Here is a 25142-nt window from a genome sequence, read left to right as displayed (position 1 = left end):
GGATGGATGGATGGATGGATGGATGGATGGATGGATGGATGGATGGATGGATGGATGGATGGATGGATGGATGGATGGATGGATGGATGGATGGATGGATGGATGGATGGATGGATGGATGGATGGATGGATGGATAGATTGATGGATAGAATAAAGAATAAATCACATTCATAACGTAGAAACTGGAATAGGCTACAGTGGAAAAGATTAGATACACTGTAATCGAAGGTGATTGAATAACAACAAAGTAAGTCATGTTTTATATTGATGTCAAAAAATAATCAGCTCAAGTCAGTTTAGAACTTTAAATTAAAATATCAAAAATGCATTCATCAAATGTCAAAACATTAAATTCATGACCTCTCTGTTCTTTTTGCAAAATATGCTTTTGCAGCCAGATCATTTTAATGTGCTCCCTGTGTCCTTACCTTACTTTTTTATGTGAGTACACCTAATATAAAGTGTGACACCCAGTATAAAAAAAGTGTGACCGACTTTTCTTTACTTGATATGATAGAGGCATTCTATTAAAAAATTATCTTCAAGATATTTGTAATTATTAATAAGTGTAAAAGATCTTTAATTTAAAACTAACATTTTATAATAATAATAATAATAATAATAATTAGAAATAATAATAATAATAATAGCCAATCTTACCATAAATGTATTATGTACTTAGCTAAAATAATGTTTTTTACTTCATTACAGTTGCACCACCAGTCTTCCTGGTTGCGCCACCTGACTTAAAAACGGTAAAAAAAAACAATAAAACGGTTAGGCTACTTGCAACTTTAATTTACTTATATTGAAATGAAATTATTTTAATTTTAATATGGTTATCCAAAATCCTATTATACCAAAAACATTTCTTTTTTAAATATGTCTAATAAAACAAGAAATCTCACAAAAAAATATTTGCTGCGCAGGTGAAAGACTTGAGCTCCCATTATTGTGATTCCCTGAGCGACACATCTTCCCTAAATAAATGATTAGTCTCATAATTGCCGTTATTACGGTGAAAGAAAAACAGTAGTCAAATCAGCCTAACACTGAATATTCGCTCTCTCAAAACACACAAAAACAGATGCGTTTGGCAAATTTGCGAACACACTAAAATGCAGGCTTCCTGCAAATTCCATCATTTTTCAAGACATTATGGCTTTTCCTTCCCTCCGTCCTTTTTGCCTCAGCCCAGACAAATTGCAGTATGTGCTTCACAGGGAGGTGCTTATAAAATGGATTTAATAGCTACACTTACCCTACAAATTGCCCATATGTTTCAAAGGAGATGCATATGTCTATTTACTGAGAGGTGATCATAATTACGAGGCTGGAAAATTGCGGCCTTATAATTGTACATCAACCCCTTAAAAGTCTCTCGAACGCAACGCAAACTGCTAATGGAAAATAGTGAGGAGATGAAATCTTTACTCAAACAAAGCTCATGATACGCTCTGATATTGTGCACAACATTAGACGAACGCTAAATGAAGAAACGCATGTGCTAATCTGCACTGCCAAAGCAAGACGCAGCTAGTTTTTAGTCAAACAACGGAAGCAAAAATTTTAATTTGTTATATCTAAATACTCTGGAAAAAAGGCACAAAACGAGCCGTACAAAACAAATACACAGAGTAGGAAAATCTGATCATAATTAAGCAAGACGAACTGCTTCTAAAAAAAAATGTAAAAAAAATAGGGCGATGAAACAACCCTGCCGAACCATGAGCCAATCGCCTTCCAGCTCTCTGATGAAGATGGCGGCCCACTTCAACTCCACACACAGAGGACTCAGTGCCGCATAAGAGGCCTTGTAAAATAAAGATTAAAAAATGGCTATACATTCACATGGTGTGAAGTAGCAACATTTCCCATTAGGCTTGAAAAACTTTCCCCACCCCTCCCAGGACACTTGAGTTTGAGTGCGCCAGTCCGAGGGCTAGGCATGCAACACCAGCGCGGGTCAACGTGAGGCCTGTGGAGCTGCCAGGCCCTATTGTGTACCGAGATGTTAATTGGTTCTAATCCGGCGGTAGAAGCTGTTTTGGTAGCCTGACCCCGCGCCCTGAAGGACACCTTGGTGTGAAATACTAAAGGGCCCATTCAAGTGGTGCTGAAAGGAGGCATGGAGCATTCCAACACATTTCCATTTCTGCTGTGAAAGAGAAGCGCTGACGGGGAGGGAGGGGGTGCACGGTGGGACAGGCGTTTTTGGGCCGGCCGGTAGCGTTGCGCTGAAACTGAATTAACGATACAAAAGCGCAGGCAAAGGTGCCAGGCTTCTCTCATTCACGCACATCCTCCTGCATTTCTTCTTTTTCTTTTTTTGCAGAGCATCCACATGGTGGTTTCCCATAAGACGCTATAAAAGAGAGTGCTAATTGCCCCATGTTTGGGATCAGATGGACAAAAATGCAACTGTCATTAAACAGACAAACAAGCCTCACACAATTCCACCATGACACCCGCTAAACTAACCCCGTAAGGCCCACATATTAAGATTTGATAATGAATTCGGAGACATTGGGTGTCTTTGATACCGTAACTGAAAAAGACTGATCCTGTCGGAGGGGAGAGTGGTATCCATTCAAGGTTTTAAAATGTAGACTGACAAGACAGGAACGATTTTATTTTTTCTAAAGAAATTCTAAGAAAAAAACAAAACCAAATCTCATTTGTGCATTTAGGAAATTGAAATTGTGGACACAAAATCCAAAATCAGCAACTGAAAGTGGATTTTGTCGCAGACCTGCAATGTTGGCAATGGCTTTATAACTCGTATTCATAATTTGGAGACTCTGAAATGACTAATAGTTTGATATGAGACCTCTTCTTTCTGACTGAGAGAATAATGAACAGACTGTTTAAGCTGTATAAGTGAGCAAATGTTCAATGGTAGAATTAAACAAACCGCCTGCCAAAACACTATAAATTACGCAGCTATTCTGCAAGTACGGACAATGTTCAATACGACCTGTCGCCGCCAACATAAATGGCACAAAACGTACGTATACTGTGCTTTTGATTAAACACACATTAGCACATTTCTGTGAAAATAAAAATGATTTTCATGACAATAATTGCGGCTGCAGTCCTGTAAAGACATATAATAGCTGCTGGATTCTAAACTCAATGTTATGCCAATTCAGAAACACACTGAACAAATGCAAAAACTGTGGGACCAATAAAAAAAAAAAAAAGAGAAACGTTGGATGACCAATAGATAGACAGTGAATCAGAGCTCACAGGGGACCTTGATGGTATTCTCTAGGACTTCAATGCTAACAGAGGGAATCCAATTATGGCACTGACAGCACAATGTGCAACACACTCAAAAGGGCAGTTTTTGGATTTAGTAGACTACGTATCAAAATAAATTGAGCAAAATCGAAAAATTAAAGATGATCATTTCCAATGTATAAAATATGAATGACAAACTAAAGATATTGTTTGGAGGGCCTTCATGGCTTTACGCGCAAACACATGATTATAGCCTTTTTGAATAACCCATAAGTGCTAGGTAATTAAATATGAACCTTCCCTTACAGAACATTTTACTGTCATTGTGAACTGAAAAGTTAGTAAAAGAAAAAAAAAATGGAGAAAAAAAAACTAAAACTAAAAACATTATAAAATGAAAAAAGTATTAAACATTGAAATTGAAACGTTAAATTACAAAATAACAAATAAATTCATTATAATATAAAAATCCAAGATAAATCAAAGTTTGCCATGTTTTTCATTTAGTTCAGGCTCTGTTAATAAAAAAATAATGGTAACACTTTACAATAAGGTTCCATAAGTTAAGTTATTAACTAACAATCAGCAAAACATTCTTTCCAATGCTTTGTTAACATTAATTATAATTGTTAGTTCATGTTAGTTCTGGTTCATAATGTTAACAGATAGAACTTTTGATTTTAAATCACATATTAGAAAATGTTGAGATTAACATTAATGTAGTTAACTAATGCTAACAAATGAAACCTTATTGTAAAATGCTACCAAAATAATAATGTAACGCCCTCTTTTAGCGTCATTTAAGAGACGCAAAGTCCCCGTCTGAAGTTACAATGTTTGGAATTACGTGACAATGACATCAGGATTAAATGGGACGAGAGAAAAGGAATTAGCTTGACATGCTATCAAACCTACCAAACAAAAAAGTCCCCTACAAAAATAAACAAAAGCAAGACCTGCATGCAACACACAGACAGTCTAATAAAGACAGGCACACACATAATTGTGGCTGTTCATCTGTCCTAACAAAGACCTCCACAGTGTTGACACCCCCATCAAACAGGAATGCTTTTAACCCCACAGGTAGAAGCAGAGGCTGTAACGGAGGACTCCCCACACGCATGCACTGATTGGGTCGTGTGTAATCAGACGACTGCGTGTGTGTGTGTGCGTGTGTGTGCGTGTGTGTGTGGGGGGGGTAACGGTGGGAAGAGCTGTAATCTGTGTGTGTTTCCTGGCGGGATGCAGACTGAAGGGGTGACAGCTAAACTGAGACAGCTGGTTAACCCCACTGCCTCTCGAGGAGAGGTTGCAAAGTGGTGCAGTTACAATAGATCGAAACAGCCGTAATGCTACTGCAACAGTTTGAGAGTGATTTGCAGGGATAGGCGGGTTTTCACCCGTACGCTGCCTAGCAACAGATCTATAACAAAAGTCCATAGCGGGCCCCCTATGACAAGCCAAGTTTACACTTGTTTGTCATATATCGTATTAGAGTCGATGTGGATGGCGTACTCAAGTTACTTTGATGTTGGAAACAAGACAAGATATTTTAAATCAAGAAACTTTCTAATATCTCAGAATCTCCATATTTTAAAACATAGACACATAAAACTGTAAACAAAAGTTCACGGGTTAATAGCGCATTTGACAGCTATTGTTTTATGTAGGCCTACATGTAATACACTGTGCAATAAAATGCATATTTATGTAAAATACATATTTAAAAATGCATAAGGCAACAATAGACAATTAGCAGACTTTCTGCATCTCTATGAACCATTTTAGAAGTCATTTTTATGTAAATATTTAATATAAATCATTATCCACAAAATGTAAACATCTTAATAATATCTGAAATCATATAAATTAAAATATAATTACAAATTAAAATAATTATAAATAGATACATTTCATATATTTTAGTTAAAATAAAGAATATTACACATCCTTAGTAAATAGGCGAATAGATTAGACAGATAGATACACATATAGATAGACACATATAGATAGACAGATAGATAGACAGATAGACAGATAGATAGACAGATAGACAGATAGATAGACAGACAGACAGACAGACAGATAGACAGATAGACAGATAGATAGATAGATAGATAGATAGATAGATAGATAGATAGATAGATAGATAGATAGATAGATAGATAGATAGATAGATAGATAGATAGATAGACAGATAGATAGACAGATAGACAGATAGATAGACAGACAGATAGTCAGATAGACAGACAGACAGACAGACAGACAGACAGACAGACAGACAGACAGACAGACAGATAGATAGATAGATAGATAGATAGATAGATAGATAGATAGATAGATAGATAGATAGATAGATAGATAGATAGATAGATAGATAATCATTAAAAATTATACTAAATTATATTATACAAATACAATGACGTAAACAGTGAAAATTACACAATAAAGAAATTTTGATAAAAGCTAAATTTTTCATAGAAACACACAATAACAACAACAAAAATAATAATATGCATTTAAGATAGAACCAGTTGTGAACTAGTTGTGTAAAGAAAAATAGCGTGTCACATGTGACGTGCATAATGGAATAAAAAGGATTTTTTTTTTCCTATTCAATTTAAGTAGCCCATAATTTTATATACTTGGATACTATTTTTGAAAGTTGACTGTTCTATACTCGTCTTTCATTTACTTTTCTTTGATGGCAAGATGAAGTCGAACGCCCACCGCGGGCTTTCTTTTTCACTGTCACGACAATTGATTAATTACAGGCGGACAAAAGGATTAGCAACAGGAAACAGTGGATAAAATAAAGGAGGGCTGTGACATCTGAAAGATTTGTTTATAACCATGTCATTACGGGTAATTGTTTCTTCACAGAAATACCATTACCGTGCTGAATGTCTTTTCAGCACATTTAAACGTCTATTCAGCATTAAAACAAAGCGAACAGACAGTCTGGGTTAATTGCTTTTGTTGCAAATGACGTGATTAAGACAAAAAAGGCCTTTACTTCCACAGAAAAGATGAATGCACTGTACGTTTACTTTGTTTGTTTGTTTCTTCAGGCATCTTAGAAATTTGACTGGGCATAAGAATGCTAATAAAGTATTTAAACACACCAGCCGACAAAAGTGTTAGGAAACAGAAAAATACATGAAAAAAAACAAAAAAAACAAAGAGCGTAATTGAATTGCAAATATTTGATATACTTTAAATGTGTATTTTCTACATACCAAACATTTGGTAACAAAATGGCAAAATACTTTCCGGCCGCTGCTCCCTTTCAATGGCCTCAATTTTAGTTTCTTTTTTTAAAATTTGAGATATAAAGTTTTAAACTTGAAGGTCTTTTCTCTGTGTTTTTCAGCCTTTTCTAAGGACAAAGCAGGACCAATCAGACCTGCGCTGACGGACACGGACCTCTTGACTGTGACAGCATATCAGGCGTTGCAAGGACTCATGGGTACAGATCTATGTGTTTGGCTTCCCATCAGTCTTCATTGCCTTCAATCACAGCCCACTATCAGCATGCACTCTGCCACTGATGAGGCACAAAATGGTGCTGCTATCTGGCATGCCTACATTAGAGAGGCTTTTTTTAACAGTATGCTGGGGGGCGGATCAGATCGGGGGTCTTTACGCATGCAGCTTCTTTGGCTTTCAGAAGGGAAGGCTTCAATTCTTCCATTAAGTCATTTATTTTCTTCCTGGTTTGCTAAGAGGCTTTCAGCCTGAGCTTTCCTTTGACACTCTTAGAAAAAAATAAAACACGCTACCTGTGCTCCTCTGTGAGACAGTGTGTTTTTCGAGGTCTAAATTAATGAGATTTACACTGAATAACTCAATAATTCACATGAAGGGGGGAAAAAAATGAGAGAAAGATGAGAGAGCTGTAATTTTTGCAAGGTTCTCCATTAAAGGGGTAAACAAAATTAACCACTCAACTGCTGAAACATCATACACAAGAGTCAAATTATGTTATCGAAGAGATGCCGGTAACACATTATGACTGTGCGGAGTCATCTGATGTTTCAGCAGGTTGAATGCAGGATATTTTGAGGTTTCGAGAAAAATTGAGAGAACAAAATGTAGGCTATTATTTGTAAGAAGAAAAAAAACAAAAACAACGACAAATCTACACTTATATATAAGAGATAGAATAGGAAAAAACCTTCAGAGTTCAGATCTTCTCTAGCCTGAATGTTTGGCTCATATGATGACTACTTCCCCATAAGAGAAATATAGGCTACACTTCCTCTGCAATTTTAAGCAGGACTAAATCACGAGAACACGAAAAAAATCTCAATGGCAGTTTGAGGCCATTTCTTTTTTTAAGCAATTCATGTAAAAAATAAATAAATACTTTATATAAATTAAAAAGTGTCACAGGCTCTACTAAAATATCAAGCAGGACAACTGTTTTCAACATTAACAATATTAAGAAATGTTTCTTGAGCACCAAATCAGAATATTAGAATGATTTCTGAAGGATCATGTGACACTGAAGACTGGAGTAATGATGCCGGAAATTCAGAGCTGTGTCACCACAGGAATAAATTACATTTTAACATATGTTCAAATAGAAAACAGTTATTTTATTATTCAGTATTCCATACTGTTTTGCTGTATATTTGATCAAATAAATGCAGCCTTGAGAGAATACTTTCAAAAACATTTTTAAAAAAATCATAGCAAGACCAAATTTTGTGAAAGCTAGGGTAAGTGAACGAAGGGGGAGGAAAATACACAATTTTGCAACTGGAATAAAAAAATATGTTCAAGTATACCTAAGCTCTACTTCCTCTATTTGACCAACTATTGCATCTCACTGGGTTTCCCATATCACTGCAAATGCCAGGTTCAAAACTGGCCAAACAAATCTACATGTTGCACTGCACTACATAAAATTAAATTTCAGATCAGCCATATGTATCCAGTGAACTTCTAAACACTGACAAAATACACTTTTAGCATATATTAAGACTTAAAATTTACACTCTGAGAGGTCACACTAAAAATGTTGATGACTCATACTGCACTACAGCATTTTGTCCAATCAAACACTCAAGAATGAGAATGCCCCTCCCCCTAATACCACCTACCACCAAATAGGAAAACAGACGAACCCTTTAATATGTCACATTCAAACTTAATAGGAAATATGTCAACACATAATAGATAATTTCACAGGAAAGAAACTGTGCTTTTCATAGGGTTTTAAACAATTTCCGATGTGCTATTAGGTGGCGGCTGACAAGGCAAACAACTTGACAACAAAACTCTTGACAAGTAATGGAAATTACAAGAGTCAGACTGAGAGAGGCGTGTTAAAAATTCAATTTAAAATAGACATGATGGAAAGGAATGAAAAGCACTCCTTAAAGGGATGGTTCGGAGTAAAATCAACCTATGGTCCTAGTTTGCACCATGACCTCGAGCCAAACACCCCCCCCAGAAGCTTGCCTGACGGTTCATGCTACTGCTAACCTGGACGTCGACGTCACTTTCGTGGTTTGGGAAATGTTTGGAACTGGCCGTTGTTACACTACATCCTTATGCATCGCTTTCTGTCAGGACTTTTACATGCTTTTCCCAGACTACTGAAGTGACGTTGATGTCCGGGTTAGCAGTAGCATGAGCCGTCAGGCAAGTGTTATTTAAATAAACTCCTGATGTACTTACAAACTTTCCAGTGCCTTGTTTTATGAGTACAGAACCTATTTGTACTACTGTAGAAGTTTGGTACCATTCCGGGCATTATTAGTGGGGTAATTTACAAGATACAGCCTTGGATCCATTAGCCTCTGCACTAAGCCATCCGGCTGATTTCTCTAAAAGCTAACTTTAATAATGTTCATCCAAGGGAAAAAAGGCTTCTCCTGGGGGGTGTTTGGCTCGAGGTCATGGTGCAAAGGACCCTAGGTTGATTTTACTCCGAACCATCCCTTTAATTGAATAAAACAGCATCAGCAGATTCAAAGATGGATCTGAACCAGTATCACATACCACTGTAAAATTAAGAGCCCAGCAAACAAACACTTTCTGATGTATAACTGTTAATTAACTTCCAAACAGAATCATTATGACAAACACTATTCTGCGACCTGGCAGATGGAATATACTGACCAGATGAACAGATATTCCAGATGACCACAATACAGAGAAGAAAACTCTCACTGCAGCATTTGAATTAAAAGAGATTATGAACAATTATTTAAAATATAACAATATGTTACTATCCACTTCAGTAACAAGATTTTAAATAAAAAACATGTGCAACAAAAGTGTTACAAAACAAGTCACATGATTTGTGTGGAGCTGAAGGTTCCTCATTGCACATTATTCACCAGCTCAGCTGGGTGTCATGTGATCATGTCACATGAGAGGGATCATCACTCCATCTGTCTCGCTCACTGCATTATCTACTGCGTGAGAATCGAAAATAAATTCATAAAAATGTCCGTTCCGATTACTAAATACATACCTAAACTGCATATTTATATTAATTCAGTCATAATATCAGTGTGAAACTAATGAAGCTCATTAATTCACTCATAGATGCAGCCTTAAAACAACACATCTAGCACATTTAAATACCACCCCTAAGCAATCTATGACATAAAAGTACGGTTTATTGTAGTTTTTGGATGAAGATTCCAGATCAGCTTAACCGTTCTGCCAATAAATAACAAGCTTTAGCCCTGTTTGGCTGGCTAGCTAGCATGTTTACGCTTAGACCTTCAAAGACACCAAAGGTTATCCACTTTCTTATTAAAATGAGCTTAAATAACACATTTAATTTGTTTATTTACACAATGGCCGTTCAAATTAGTAAAAAAAAAAAAAAGCAAAAGTGACGAGCGATGTCCTATGAACAGCTCGAGATAGTTTTAGCACGACAGATGTGCTCTATTGACTCAAATCTGACATTTGACAACACTAGCGGTAGACCAGCTCCGTCCTGGCGTTGTTTAACCTCTGATCAAACCCAATTCAGATTAAAGAGCAGTGCAGAGAACTAGACGAGAGAGAGAAACGCCAGATGTGTTGCTGCTGTTAGCTGTATGAATGAAATGTAAATGTCACTCACTCAGTCTGGGCTGGGAGATGTAGTTTCTGACTACGGCTTGCGCGTGCTGCCGTGCCGCTGCTTCAGGGCCGTTCAGATCCACGGGTCGATTAGCTAGTAATGTAGACATTGCTGTTATTTTTCTTAATTAAATTAAACTGTCTATGTGTAAACAGATCTACGCGGATAGCGGATGAACAGACGGAGTCATATGACAGCGTAATCAGGAAGTAGCATTCGTGCACGCTCACGTAAAAGACGTGAGCTTTACGAGCGCGTGCATGAGTCAGCAAGAGTCAGGGTACAGTCAGTGCCGATGAATGGACAATTTCTACAAATTACACTTGGTGTCCCATGATTTATTTTTTCTTTCTTTTTTTTTACACAGCCTTTTGACACAAATCCCCCGTTGTTATTTTTTTTTAGATTGTTGTGAGAACAATAATGATAGACTAGGCAATTATCTAACATAAAAATAACCTAACATAAAAAGTAGGCCTAGCGTAACATTTTAAGAGATGTAAGAGTTTTAGATTTTAAGGTAAAAATATAAAACATTAAAAACAATTATTTGATAAAAGATTAACCCCCAATTGGCTCTTTTCCTATCTAGCATTGAATCACATAGTGCACATAATTTGACATCCTGCATGGCAGGCACTGATGGAAAAAAGACTTTAATGCCAAAGTGAAAAGAAAAATTGATATCTAGTTATCTAAAATAATTACAAATAATTTATTTTATAGGTATATGATTCACCTCCTCAGTCATCGCTAGTGTAGTTATTTGGTTTAAGAAACCACACAGATTCAAGGCTGTAATCGCAAAAAAAAAGTGCATTTAAATACTAAATTAAAAGGGGATGAATATGTAGGGCAATGAATCTGTAATCAAATTTGACCAATGTGTAAAAGAAGAAATCACTTTGTCATAAATGAAAATTGTTCTGTTGATCAGTGTCAGAAAAGTCTAATTAAATCTTGAGGTTCAATGTTGTAAAACAGTCAAACGTATAGGGGGTAAATACTTTTTATAGCCACTAAGTGAATTGAGAATGAATGAATCACGAAGCACCTTATTTTACTGAGGTGAAGGCCTTTCACATGAAATTGCTGCACATTGTTAATTAAGGCTTGAACATTGAAAAGTAGACGAGCAAAGGTTCTTAGGTTTTTTATATTAAATTGATTTGAAATGTTCTTACAGTATTCAGAACTTCATTGACATTACCATCCATTTACATATGTTGTGTTTTTAAGTGAAACTCAGGCTTATAATTGTATAATCTTTGCACAAACATCTCTTTTGATTTACTATGCATGCGTTAATGAAAAATACATCTATACATTTTATAAGGAACACACACACACACACACACACACACACACACACACACACACACACACACACACACACACACACACACACACACACACACACACACACACACACAAAATATGTGATATCTTGTTGTTGAGAAAACACAACTGGCAACTTCTTCATTGTGGGCAAGGTTACTTATTTGCTCCAATAAATCTGACACAATAAATTACAACAGCATTCCAGAAGTAGCCTACAAAGTGCCATTATAATTATGAGATCTGAGATTTTTAAGCGACATGTGAATAATAAATTGTTAACACTTTTTGTGATGAATTACATTACCCATAATCCTAAAAAAAGCTCCACCAATAGAACACTGTTACCATGGAAATGCAAATGGCAGCAAAAGAGCTCAGCTAGAACCGCCCACTCCTAAGCACTGTGAATGACATAATCAACTTTAAATCTATTGTTTTTTTTACTAATCAGTGACTGCAAATCATTCTTTTTATATTTGACATATTTAACACATTTTAGCACTTTGATTCGATTACATCATAATTTGCAGTGCTCCATCAAGCAAATCGTTCTTCCCTAAATTCTATCATTATTATTTCGCTTTAAATCAAAATGTGTAATTTGATTAATCTCAGAGCTGGTTGATTAGGTTTATGGAGAAAACAAATGAAAAAGTGGACGGTCACTATATTATTTTGTGGAGAATGCACTAATACAGAATACACTGATTATTCATAAAATATCTGCCTGTCATAGTGTGACTCACAGGTGCACGGCCTTGGTGGAAAAAGAGGGACACGTGTGCCATTATGAGGCTTTTGTCATACTTGTTCATCGAAAGCTGTATCAGTTTTTTAGAAGCACTTAAAACAATTTCTGGCTGGTAAAACCAATGGTCATAGTCATGATAATATGACATCCAATTAGACTAAAAAAAGGTAACCATAACAACATAACTTTGTTTTAAAGACTATTTTATTTTAAATGCATGCTCACGGAACATCACTTTAAAACTATTCTATTTGGACTGATGTACAAAAATACAATGAGACGTCCTTAAAGCTTTATCCTTTTTCATCCAGCTCTTTTATTCTGAGCACATTGGATCACATACAGTTACAATTCTTTCTATATTGAAATGGAATCATCTAATTATATAAAGCATACCTGGAGCAGTTTACCAAGGTTACAAGTTTCTTTTAAGCTTTTCTGCATTTTCTTTTAAGACTCTTACATGTATATCTTTAAAAGGAGACGTCACAAATAATGGACTTTCTCTGTGTAGTGTCACTTTCAGGGACATAGAGAGATTCAGCTGCCAATGCGTTCTATCACTCTATCACTGTCTTTCCATTAAGGCTTCATGGTTTTAAACTACTTGAAAGTGCTTCAGACAGAATAACACCTAAAGGTACTAAAGACCTCAACTTTTATATGGCAGGAAAATAAAAAGTGCCCAGCTCTATACAGGCTTTAAGAGCTTTGCTCTGCGTTTTTGCAGCTTTGCCGGTGCATATTATGAGAGAGGTTAGGGTTCCAGAAATCTGGTTAACTTTGAATAAAAAAAATCTTCCAAAAATGAACATTTTGTTATTTTTTAGTCAGGGATAATCTGAGTTTGTGTTATGTTTGGATGTGTTTAATAAGGCCGCAGCATTTAGATCCCTTTCTCATTATTGCAACCAATTTGTGACACATTCACTCACTGTAAACCCTAATGCTTAAATAATTAATTGGTTTGAGTAGGGTAAATTACACATTAACTCAACTTAAATTAAACAAACTTTATCTTTAATAAATAAAATTATATTTTATGAGTATATCTTTTGAGTTCACAAAAATGACACATTGTAAGTTATCTGAATTGTTTGAATGTTTTGAGTTTTATGAACTTTTTTCTTTTACTTTAGAAAAATTTAAATTAAAAGAAGAATGTTTCCGCATTCTTTGCCATGACACTCAAATAGGAGAGTAAATGCTAAAATGAAGTGTTATATATAATGTTTTTGTGTGTGTGTGTGTGTGTGTAAGAATGTCAAGTGGGAGATTTAGTAATGTTTAATGTTTTGCTATGCTATGCTAATTAAGAAGAGTTTCTGCTATGTTTGGGATTTTTTTTGGAGGGGGGGGGAGGGGAGTAGAGCGCATGTTTGAGAACAGTTATGGTAAATGAATTATACTGCCTTACCCATTCAGCAATTGGTTCTCAAAGCATAGTTACCAACTGACAAATTAGCATTTACTTAATTAGCAAGTTAAAACTTAAATAAAACTAGGTTGACATTACATGATAATTTTAAGTTAAAGATACGAAGCTTACTCAAATATTTCAAGTTAAGAGCAATTTAAATGTATAATAAAATCTGCCAGTTCTTAAACTGTTTCTTAACTTAAAATGTTTGATGTAACTGATTACCTTACATTTTTTGAGTTTTGAAAACTTATTTGGGTTTGCCGAATGCATGTTGTTCCAAATCGGTTTGACTTTCATTCATGCCATGAACTAATTTAATAATTGATGATCTTAACAAAGGAACTGAATCAACACTGAACTGACTTCAGCTGAATAACAGCAGAAATGCATCATTTGCTGCTTTGAAACAATCTGTATTGTATAAAACGCTATATAAATAAAGGTGATTTGGCTTGACTTTCTTCTGTGGTACATAAAAGAAGATATTTAGAAGAATTCTAAGAAAAATATTTGATGAGTAAATGATTTTAATGGGTGTATTAATGCACAAAACAATTTTTTTTTTTACCCATTTTACTTATGTTATGTAATTCTGAGAAAAAAAAAAGAATTGCATTTGTGATGTATTTCTGTTTGTGTGTCTGTGTGTGTGTGCTACAGGTAAACCCTACGTTATGAGGACAAAATGCCCCCACAAAATTATATTTTTTTTGGTCCCCATGAGGAAAACACCTTATAAATCAGACTAAATGATGTTTTTTGATGTTTTTGTAACAATGCAAAAAAAAAAAAAAAATTCTTTAATGGGCAGGTTTGGGGTTAGGGGATCGAATAAACAGTTTGTACAGTATAAAAATCATTATGTCTATGGAAAGTCCCCATAAAAAATGAAACACATCGTGTGTGTGTGTGTGTGTGTGTGTGTGTGTGTGTTGATGAAACTTTTTTCTGTCATTCAAAATAAGACCAAAAATTTGCATTAAAAACTAAAAATGTGATCCATTTTCATTTATTTTCCTTTTGTTTCATGAGGGTCAATTCAAGGAAAGTTTTACTTTTGTGGAATCCATTTGGATCTTCATCTGCATGTGCAACTTTCCACTCAACTATTATTACCGTATCACACCTCCTTACTGACAGCTACATGTTTGAACACACTCTTCAGACACTTATCTGATTTTCATTCTCCCACTGAATTCGTTTCTCTCTACATGCAGCAAATACAATAGGTCCAAAACTCAAATCTAATGTTTGAGATTTGAAGATTTGAACCTCTGCCCTAACACACACACACACGCACGCACACACACACACGCACACACACACACGCAAACGCACACGCAAACACACCCATACTGGATATGAGTATACACACATACACACTCTCCAGTGTGAAACATGTTGGCAGGGAAAAGCACTAGAGTTTGGAGTGGGTGGGTGTTGCGGTGGTGATGCTGCCGTTTGTGAAGTCTCTTGAGAGTCAATCCAAATGTTTCAGACAGAATGCAAAAAATAGCAAATTAATGCCCCTGAAGTGTACCCACCCACTGGAGTCGTGCCCTCGCTTAAAATACATCATCTGTTTCACAATCCGTCCACACACACAAAAAAACCCATCAAGTCTTTGTGGTGCGGTTTGGTCCAGGTGGAGGGAGGTTGGATTATTGATGTATTTATTATTGTTCGTTTGAAGCGACCTTGCTCTATGCAAACGCAAATTGAATCAAAACGCTGTGGGAAACAAATCCTCTGCTAGTATACAATTGTGCTATTGTTAAAAAAACAAGTGATTTTTAATTGCATTAAATATTACACAACAATGCGAAAACATTATGAAATGGGCTATTTTGGTGTAGTGCCACTCACACGGGCCAACCAAAGCGATTTGGCTCTCCAACGCCTCAATGAGATGCTTGTTGCTTCTAATGTGGCGATTAATGGTGTTTATACTGTGAGATTTGATGACAACATCTGTATTTAATCTACCACAGCAGGGGCCATCACTGGCATCGCTGATTATTATCGTTTCGAGACGTCTGCTGATGTGTCAGATATGTACTAATAGGCTTAGTGATATGCCACCTAGTCAGCAGGTTTCTGTCATAAACCGCCATATGCATCTCTATAGGCAGTTATTCAGTAAATGAAATACATTTACGACCCATTTTATTTATAAAACGTGAAGCATTTCTGAGCGAGAAGGATGGAACTTGATTTTATTGTTTTAGTTCAATTTTACTGTAATATTTTGTGTTTATCATATTTGATTGAATCGTAAAAAGTGGGTTGAAGAATAAAGGACTCAATTATGTCAGCATATTGGAAATTTGTTTCAGAGGCGGAGTGTGTTGATGAAGTTTTTTTTTCTTTCATTTCAAAACAAGACCAGACATTTGCATTAAAAACCATAGGGTCAATTTGAATAATTTTTCATGAAATCCATTTCAAAGAAAGTTTTACTTTTGTAAAATCAGTTTCAAAGCTCAAAATGTATTATGTAACTATTATTATGCTTCAGAATGTGAATTATTCATCATCAGAAGATAGATGTTTTCTTTTGCAACTAGTTCTCAGTCAGCATAAGGTATATTGAACTTTAAGGGCCCAGGCATGTCTATGCGCCAAAGGTACCGGCGTGTTGCTGCTAAAGCTTTTCAAAATCCCCTGATTGGTTTATTGGATCATTTAGTTGGAAAAGCCTGTCAGCATGTATGACGCTTCAGGGAAAGGCCGGGAAAGCCATGACAGGATTTAACGCTCTCCAGGACCATCGGGGTCACGAGTCCACTCTACTCTTGTACAAGGTTCTTTCACAGCGTGCGTTTACGCTCTGATCACCATATGTAAGCACAAATAAAAGAGGAAGTGAGGGACGCACAAAGAGCACAAAACACCCACAGGATGCTGCCTTTCCTCCCACTGTAGGCCGGTGTTTAAGGGCTAGTCATGTGACGCGGGGAACGTGTTGGTGGTCTCACACAATCCCCCCCTTCCCTCTTTCACACTCTCCCCCATCGTCTCCACCCGTTCCCTCACCCCCAACCACAATGCAGCTCGACCTTCAGCCTAATTGGGATGTGAGGGAGGAGAAATAGAGCGAGGGGGGGGGGGGGGGGGGCTAGACTGTTGTGTTTTTTTTTTTTTTAGGAAGATTCCCAAGACTAAGAAGGGCAAAGACTGCAAAACACTCCGAGTAGCAAAGTGACAAAGGCCTTTGGTAGAAGCCTCCAATCAGTGCACACACATAAACACGCACACAAGCATGTGATAGCTCAAACCTGAAAGCTAAAACTGGCATGTAATCAAATATCAAACTTATTTATATATCTTTTCAAATTGTATTACCAGCAAAACAAAGTAATAGAAAAATAAAATAAATTAAAAAAGTTATTTTGAATAAATATTACCCAAATTTGTATTTATTTTTTAAATGAAAGATTTTCAGTGTGAACGGCATACTGTTGAACCCCATTATATCTGCCAGAAATCATCATTGAAAAAAAAAGTGTTGTGACACTTAAAATAATAAATCAAATGTTATAATTAACAAATCATTTTTTTAAACTAATATCCTGGTTTTCAAATTCAGATTTATTGTGTGGTTTTTTGCCCTTGAGGAACTCAGTGTTGCAAAACTACTTCTGCACTGAGAAGTTCTGCTTTCGTTTGGCTAGTCATTGCCATTCTACAACCTTCAGACTTTGCTCAAGCGAACATTTACAAAAAACATTTTACAAATAAAAAATTCACTTTCCCAACATCTTTTCAATAGTCTCTGTCTCTTTTATAAAATGCAACTACACAAGAACTTCATAATGTTCATCCAATTACAAGGACAGATTTTTTTTTCTTCTTTGAAAGACAGAGGTGTCTGGTCTACCTTCCATCCCACACCTCAATAAATTATTAATCATCTCACTTCTCTCATTTAAAATCATTCTCACTCATCATCCATATTTAAAAGTCTTAATTGTGTTGTAAAGAAATGCAAAAATACTAGATATTTCAGATTAATAGTTCAAACCAACCTTTGAAATTGAACACTTTGTTTCCTTGAGATATTTCTGTCTAAATTAAATCAGGTAGAATATTTTAAGAGTAATTACAGGAGTTCAGCCTTGCATGAATGAATGTGTCTGAACATCCTGTATGTCTTTCAAACATCACCACAGCACACAGTGTCAGCCAGCGCTGTGACAGAACTGGCAGTGTTAAGTGACCTTGGACGATTTGCACCGATGCTGAGAACGCCACATGAAGAAACCGTCACATCATTTAGAATTTACAGAGCTCAAAAAGATTGAATGAAAGACTGAAGAGATTTGTTTCGTGTTGACTTTTTAGTTATATATAATATATATCCACACTCATACCACGGTTCACAAACTTCAAGATATTTAACAACAACACCACCCGAGCTTTGATTGGCTGTTCAGTCAGAAACCCCGCCCCCCCCATACATTCATTCTTTCATTATTTACAGATATACTAATGATCTATTTATTACAGACGTGAATAATTTACAATAAAATAACAATTTTAGTTATTCAATCTTCTTGCTTTTATACTACAGTAATCGTACCCTGTTCGTCCATCAGAGATCTGCCTCGTTTCAGGTCTGATAATTGAAAGGTCGTCGAATTCTTCTGGAAAACTTTGCCGCATTGGTACAGGGGTTGCTGCTCACGGCAAATCGTCTAGTCCGATAATGCGAGGGTCTTGTCGATACCCAGGAGCTTAATCCCAGGCGATGACATTTCAAATTTTCTCGTAAGGTTTTCAATTAAACAAGCACCTACACATGGAAACCAGGACTACAACTTTAGTACCAGCACACACACACACACACACACAGAGGAGAAAAACTGCATATTTAAGACATACAAACTCACAAACTGGGACTGCCTTCAAAACTCGTTTTGGGGAGCACCCTCACAGAAACCATTTAGAGAACAACACAGGACTATTGGACTATTTAACGGTCTGACAGCGTTTTCCTTCGATTTAGTCAGAACATCTTTAACCAAACGAATACAAAATGGTATAGACATCCGATCTTATAGCTTGGTACAGTAAATTCATGACCTCTGTAAGCGAACCGTGTATATAAAGCCACAGTGTGACTGTATTGTATGCTAACCTTTCGAAATGAATTCCGATATAATATATATAATTCATTATTTGAGACTTGGCAAACGCAACTATGTAAAAATCACATTTAGATCGCTCTTCAAACTGAAAACATGAGCAATGTTGCCATGAGTTCAGTTTTTATCAGGGGGTCTATGATTTAATACCCAGCAGTTTTCAGATTAGTTTGTAATCTGAATACAACTGTCCAGCTCCAAAAAAAGGTGTACCCGAAAATATTGCCTCAGAAAGCATTTTTATCTCTCTTCCCCTCCATAATCTCTTGCTACATTCCTTCCTCAAGCTCTCGTTTTGTGTCAAATTTGGAGAAACTTTGATTTAGTGCAAAAAGCTCTGAAAATCCTCGTTTTTGAAAAGTATGAGTCCACCTTTTTACAGTTCTGAGAGGAATCAAGTGCAGGTTGATGACATGTGGAAAAAAAAAACGCAAGATTGAAAATACAACAGCACTGATGGGACAAAAGGGGCGAAAGTTAATAAAAAAAGAGAGATAATCAGAGCTCAAACTAATTTCAAAACAACAACAACAACAACGAAGACAAAAAGAAACCCCTAGTGATCATTCCAAAGCTTTCTTGTCTAGCGCTTCTTTGCCATTGGTCCGCGAGTAGGGCTCAAAGGCGGAGGAGCTCAGGTAGCGGGCAGAAAGTTCCTGCAAGTTCCCTGCGAGGGATCCGGCCATGCCGAGCGGGGTGGAGGAGATGCGTGAGGCGACCGACCCGAGTAGAGAGGGCATAGGAAAGCTAAACAGCCCGTGGGCAGGCGGAGATCCCTGCAGCCCCGTGACTGTCCCCGAACTGGTCACCGCTGGCAGCGGCGGGCTCCCCCCGGCTGTGCCTGAGCTGGCCGCGCTGCTGCTGCTGCTGCTGGAGGAGCCTCCATTAGCGGTGATGCCCAGAGACGGCCCACGCAGGGCTGAGCTTAGTGACGAGCTCCCGCAGTGGGGCAGCAACCCTGGCAGGCCAGGGGGAGTGAGGAGCCGGCCCTGCTCCAGGAGACGGAGGACGCTGCATGTGGCGGCTGTCTCGGAGACCACGGAACGCAGCTCTGAATCCTTTCCCTGATCCTTCTTCTGCTTAGTGCGGCGATTCTGGAACCACACCTTCACCTGCCGAAGGACGGAAAGAGAGAAAACAGCTTAAAATAGAACACAACAAACAACATAATAAGGGGAATTGTGTGATCTTGCATAATACCTCTATAATGCTACTGTCAATTGGTTACAAATGTAACAAATAAACAAAGACACATTTTTTTACATACCATGATTTATAGAAGTCTATTTGTAGAATCTAAATCAGGTAAAATGTGATTAGATTATATATGTAAGGTAAATCTGATTCAATTTTGGAGCAGTAAAAAAGTAAAAACTCTGTAAAAAGGGCAAAAGTGTCCTGTGCAATGTAAAGCTAAAGGTAAAATGAATAGTGTAAGTGAAACTTATTTTGAAATAAAAAAAGATAAATGTAAGTGTTGATATCAACTTACTTAATGAACAAAAAATGTGTGCTTTTCTTTTGAAAAACAGCACAACACAAGCTCCTTTTTGCAAAGGACGGATGGATCAATACTGTTTTGAACCACATAATTGTACTGTATCCATTTCATTTAGGTTTACAAAGAAAGAGGAATGGCAGTTTCCAGATAATACATGTTTAGCTCAAGCTCCAATAGCAAAACAAAGTCATAATATATATTTATTTTCTATAGAGAAAAGGAGGTCCGCTTCATATTCACTGTACTTCAAGTGATCGATAGATTCAGAGAAATAAGAACAATGAAGAATGACTAACATCTCAGAATTGTGTCACGCAGTTTAACTGTCACATTAAAGGCATCGCAATGGCGGTCATACTATTTAAATCTTCCGTGCAAAATTATTAAAGAACAAATATGCAGCTCAGTTTAACAAAGCTGTTAGTTACATAAGTATACCTTAACAGTTTCATCAGTGTTGTAATGACACGCTAATTATTGAGTTGAGATTAAACCCATTGTCTATAAATTTCTAACATGTAGATTTGTCATTTGTATTTGTTTAATCTCGCGACGTTTTGTTGATAACATGAACCGGAAGGTCAAGGAAAACATCGAATTACTAGCAATTCTCATTCGTGACGCATTCTTGTGTTTGTCTTTGAGAAATAAAAAATGCATTGCTGGAACACTTGGACAAATGGATGACTTTGCTTGTTTGATCTTTCCACAGAACATTTCGCGTCTCTGAACACAATGTTAATTTCATGATGCCGTCATTAAGGAGCACTTCACTGTCCTCATCAGGCGGCCAAGAAGAGACACGGGAAGCTTTAATGTAATCAAGGCATGGATTTGAACTGCACTGCAGCACGGGGCATTAGAGAGGGCATTAGTGAAGCTAACTCTATTGTGCTCCCTGTGTTAGCAGCACCGATCTGCCTCGGGGCTTCAAATGTCGTAATTTCGCCCCACAGGAGAGCAGAAGAATTTTAAAGTCGTTAGTGGGGTGATGATGTGATAGAATGTGACACAGTTCAAATGGCCAACAGAATAAGGAACATTGAGACAGCTTTGTCGGTTTGCAGGTGTTCAGGGAGTTTAATTAGGGGAGGTCCGATCAATTGTAACGACATATGATTGAATAATTGAGAAAAATGATTTGAATTTGCTCAAATAGAAAAAAAGCAGCTATATGATTTTTTTGTGAGCCATTCTGACATTTTTCCTTAATAAATGCAGTACTGGGTCATGCAAGCATGTGGTATAATGAACATGTTCACTGACGAATAAACAAATAAAAAAACGTGGGCTCCAAAATTAGCCTTACTACTGAAGTCAGAGTTTCCCCGCACTGCAGATTATCCAGGGAGACAAGCAGAGAGAGAGAGAGAGAGAGAGAGAGAGAGAGAGAGGGATAAAAAAGGCCAGGGAAGCAGGGAGAGAGAGAGAGTGCATGTACAGTTCAGTCATGTAATCTCAAGCTTGTGACCTCTTGCTGACCCCTGCGCAAAGCATGTGCTGCAAATGCATCGCTGGGCTTATTTTTGTAAAGCGGCCCTGTATGCCACTAACAAACCATCAAACTATTGCAAAAGGGAATTATCCAGGAAAATGGACCATTGATGTTTTAGGTGCCCTGAAGGGATGCCACAGGATAATCAAAATAAAATAAAGATCAAAATCATATAGTGAGAACAAATTGTTACCAGGTAGCTGTGTGTCTTTTAAGATGGTACAGGGAATCAAAAATGCATTTTTACACATCAAATGCATCAGACGTGTTACAAGGATAAATATTTTTGGGAGTGCCGAATATGTGTGACACATGTTTATGATTATTTTTGAGTTTGTCTTGCTTTTCAGTGGTCTTCATAATTGATTGTTTTGTGTATTTGTAATTGTATGAAGTGTATTTAAGTGTGTACCTGAGTTTCAGACAGGTTAAGTTGTCGGGCAAGTTCGGTTCGTTCTCGTCCCACAACATACTGGCACCGCTGAAACTCCATCTCCAGTCTGTACAGCTGCTCTGCTGTGAACGAGGTCCTAGTACGCTTTGGTCGGTCTAGATCCAAACCCTTGGGGAGAATAATCTCACGAATCGAACCTTTGGCATCTAAATGTCAAGGGGAAAATGTTTTCAGTAAATTACAGTACACCTGCTAAAAGATAACACTTTACAGTAAGGTCTCATTTGTTAACATTAGTTAATGTATTAACTAACAGTGAGCAATATATTTCTTACAACATTTATTAATCTTTGTTAATGTTAGTTAATAAAAATAGAGTTGTTCATTGTTTGTTCATGTTAGTTCACAGTGCATTAACTAAGGTTAACAAATACAACTTTTGATTTTAAAAATGTATTAAATGTTGAAAGAAACATCTACGATCAATAAATGCTGCAGAGGTATTGTTCATTGTTAGTTCATGTTAACTAATGTAGTTAACTAATGTTAACAAATGAAACCTTATTGTTTCATTACATAATAAAATCATTACATAATAAAAACATGCTAAAAGTGTAACTTTTTTGAGAAATTAATTTAGATAGTGATGCAAAACAGATTAAACTGTACAAAACTTGGCGTTTTAATCAAGAAAACCTATTTTCCCCAAAGACCGTCATGTTTTTGTCGTGGCATATAAATGCCAAACAAATGCCGACTAATACTTATTATTTTATTAATAAAAAAATGGTCAGTGCTTTTAAATACTAACAACTTATCATGTATGAAAATAGTGTTGTGTAAATTAAAAAGCTAGTAAGTTGCATAAATCACAAATACACGAAAATCTATCAAATCAAATAGCATAACAATTTTAGATTTTAGTTATAAATATTTCAAATTTTTCTACTATCTCAGGACAGATTAAATGATTACTATTAACTTTTCGTAATACAATTAATAAAGTAAATGAAAAGAGGAAGAGAAATGTGTGATTTGAAAACTAGAAAAATTAAATCATTAAAAACACACCAAACACACCGTTAGCTTTTTTTATATTTAAATTATTTTTAAAGTCTTTTTTCTTTTTTGTTATTAATGTCAGAGAACCGTGCACCAGCATGCTTATCACATTTTTTTTGATCAATAAATACATTCTTTTTAAAATAAGTTAAACTTTGTGACAACTTCAAAATCATTAAAACACACACACACACACACACACACACACACACACTGGTCTACAAAATTATTCATATCCAGATACCGAATTATTGTATTGGCTGCTGAATTGTGACTGAAGAAATGACACAATAATTTCATAAGGTTAATTTCCTCATATTTCAACAGGCCTCTGAGACTGACCTAGATTTAGCCTCACAACCTAAATAAATTAATGGAGCTGATTGCTCTCCAGAATTTTACAATCAGCTGACAGTAGCAGGAGGGGCTTCACAACTATGTTAGTAATTTGACACAAATTGACAAACAGTTTTTAGCCAACTGATCGCAAAAACATTATAATAGCTTTTCTGAAAACTTAATGTGAAACATTTTCAATTTACAAATAAGTTGTTGTGCATGCTCCACAATCTCAATTACATTGTTTCTGAAAGAAAAAATAATAAAATTCTGAAATTCAGATCTCCATTCAGATACCTTAGTAATTTTTCCAATGAAGGACAAAAAGGATTGAAGCTGATAAATATAAAAAGCAGAGATCATAAGACCTAAATCTAAAAATGATAATCAACATAATCAGTTGTGTAAATAAAAAGTTAAATTATCCCTTATGTACAAAAATAACAAAATTTATCCTTAAACCTCACAATCACAGAAAATGTACTTTAAACAAATAAAGCTTTGTCAATCATATATTACCAGTGCTAAAGTATTCTCCAGCTTTGATAATTATTCTATTAATTTTATAACGGTAATGTACAGTTGAAATGACTCTAAATAGCATTTGCAAATATTTGCAACTAAAATGCAGCGGAAAAATTGGATTACAAAATAATCATGATTCTATAATACAGAACACATTTTTCCCTGTTCTCAATTCAGCGTACATTAATTTACAATTGTGAACGCTCAAATCTATACACACTCACTCATGAAAGAAAACAAAACCAGCGACACTAGCACTAAAAGCAAAATTAAAAGTTAAGTCGATTTCTTGTTTTGTTTTTTCTGGAGTGCAGAATATACTGAAAACTCCAAAGAAGTGTTTTTAAACTTACCTCGAACTAGAATCCTTCGGCAGTAGTCAGGATCTCCTGAGCTCGTCCGGCTCTTTTCGCAGTTTTCCACTGGTCCGGATGGAGAAAAGGACTCCTGCTGGTCCTTCAGGAATGTTTTTGAAATGTTCCCCTGAGAATCCTTTCCCTCTTTCCCCTCTTTTAGTCCATTCTTCAGCAGCATTCCGGACTCCGAGTCTTGGCTGTAGCGGACTTCCATAGTCGCTTATCCTCTGTGAAGATTTCTCCTTTTTCTCCTTGTTGGGAAGAAATAACCGCTCGGGTTTGGACACACACTGCTTATTCTTGGTAATATAGGTTTGGTCTATCTGTAAAACAGCAGCTTGGAGTTGGAGTCAGATAGCTAATGTGCCACCAGCACTTGCCCAGTCCACTGATCTGCCCTATTATCTCTGTGCAGACTCACTTGCCCAATGATCATAGACTTCTCACCCAAATTCAACAGCAATTTAA

At 36.4% G+C, this 25142-nt stretch overlaps 2 protein-coding genes across 2 annotated transcripts in view; both read right to left on the bottom strand.

The window, feature by feature from the left end:
• Positions 1-10572, bottom strand: part of atp6v1ba (ATPase, H+ transporting, lysosomal, V1 subunit B, member a) — a 38771-nt gene extending 28199 nt beyond the window's left edge. Inside the window, exon 1 of the mRNA XM_081394422.1 lies at positions 10341-10572. Coding sequence (XP_081250548.1) covers positions 10341-10449 — 109 coding nt within the window. The 5' untranslated portion in view covers positions 10450-10572. The remainder of the gene's footprint in view (positions 1-10340) is intronic.
• An 8993-nt stretch (positions 10573-19565) lies between these two features.
• vax1 (ventral anterior homeobox 1) lies at positions 19566-24896 on the bottom strand (the record flags this gene model as incomplete). The annotated part of the gene is made up of 3 exons (XM_081393976.1): positions 24672-24896; positions 22411-22598; positions 19566-20114 (listed from the first exon to the last, which is right to left on the bottom strand). The coding sequence occupies exons 1-3, from the start codon at positions 24886-24888 to the stop codon at positions 19566-19568; spliced, it is 954 nt and encodes a 317-aa protein (XP_081250102.1). The 5' UTR covers positions 24889-24896.
• Positions 24897-25142: the final 246 nt, after the last annotated feature.

The sequence above is a fragment of the Scardinius erythrophthalmus genome, assembly GCF_964197995.2.
Source record: "Scardinius erythrophthalmus genome assembly, chromosome: 19".
Lineage (NCBI taxonomy): Eukaryota > Metazoa > Chordata > Actinopteri > Cypriniformes > Leuciscidae > Scardinius > Scardinius erythrophthalmus.
The sequence above is the reverse complement of the archived record's forward strand: the minus strand, read 5'-3'. Positions and strand labels throughout refer to the sequence as shown.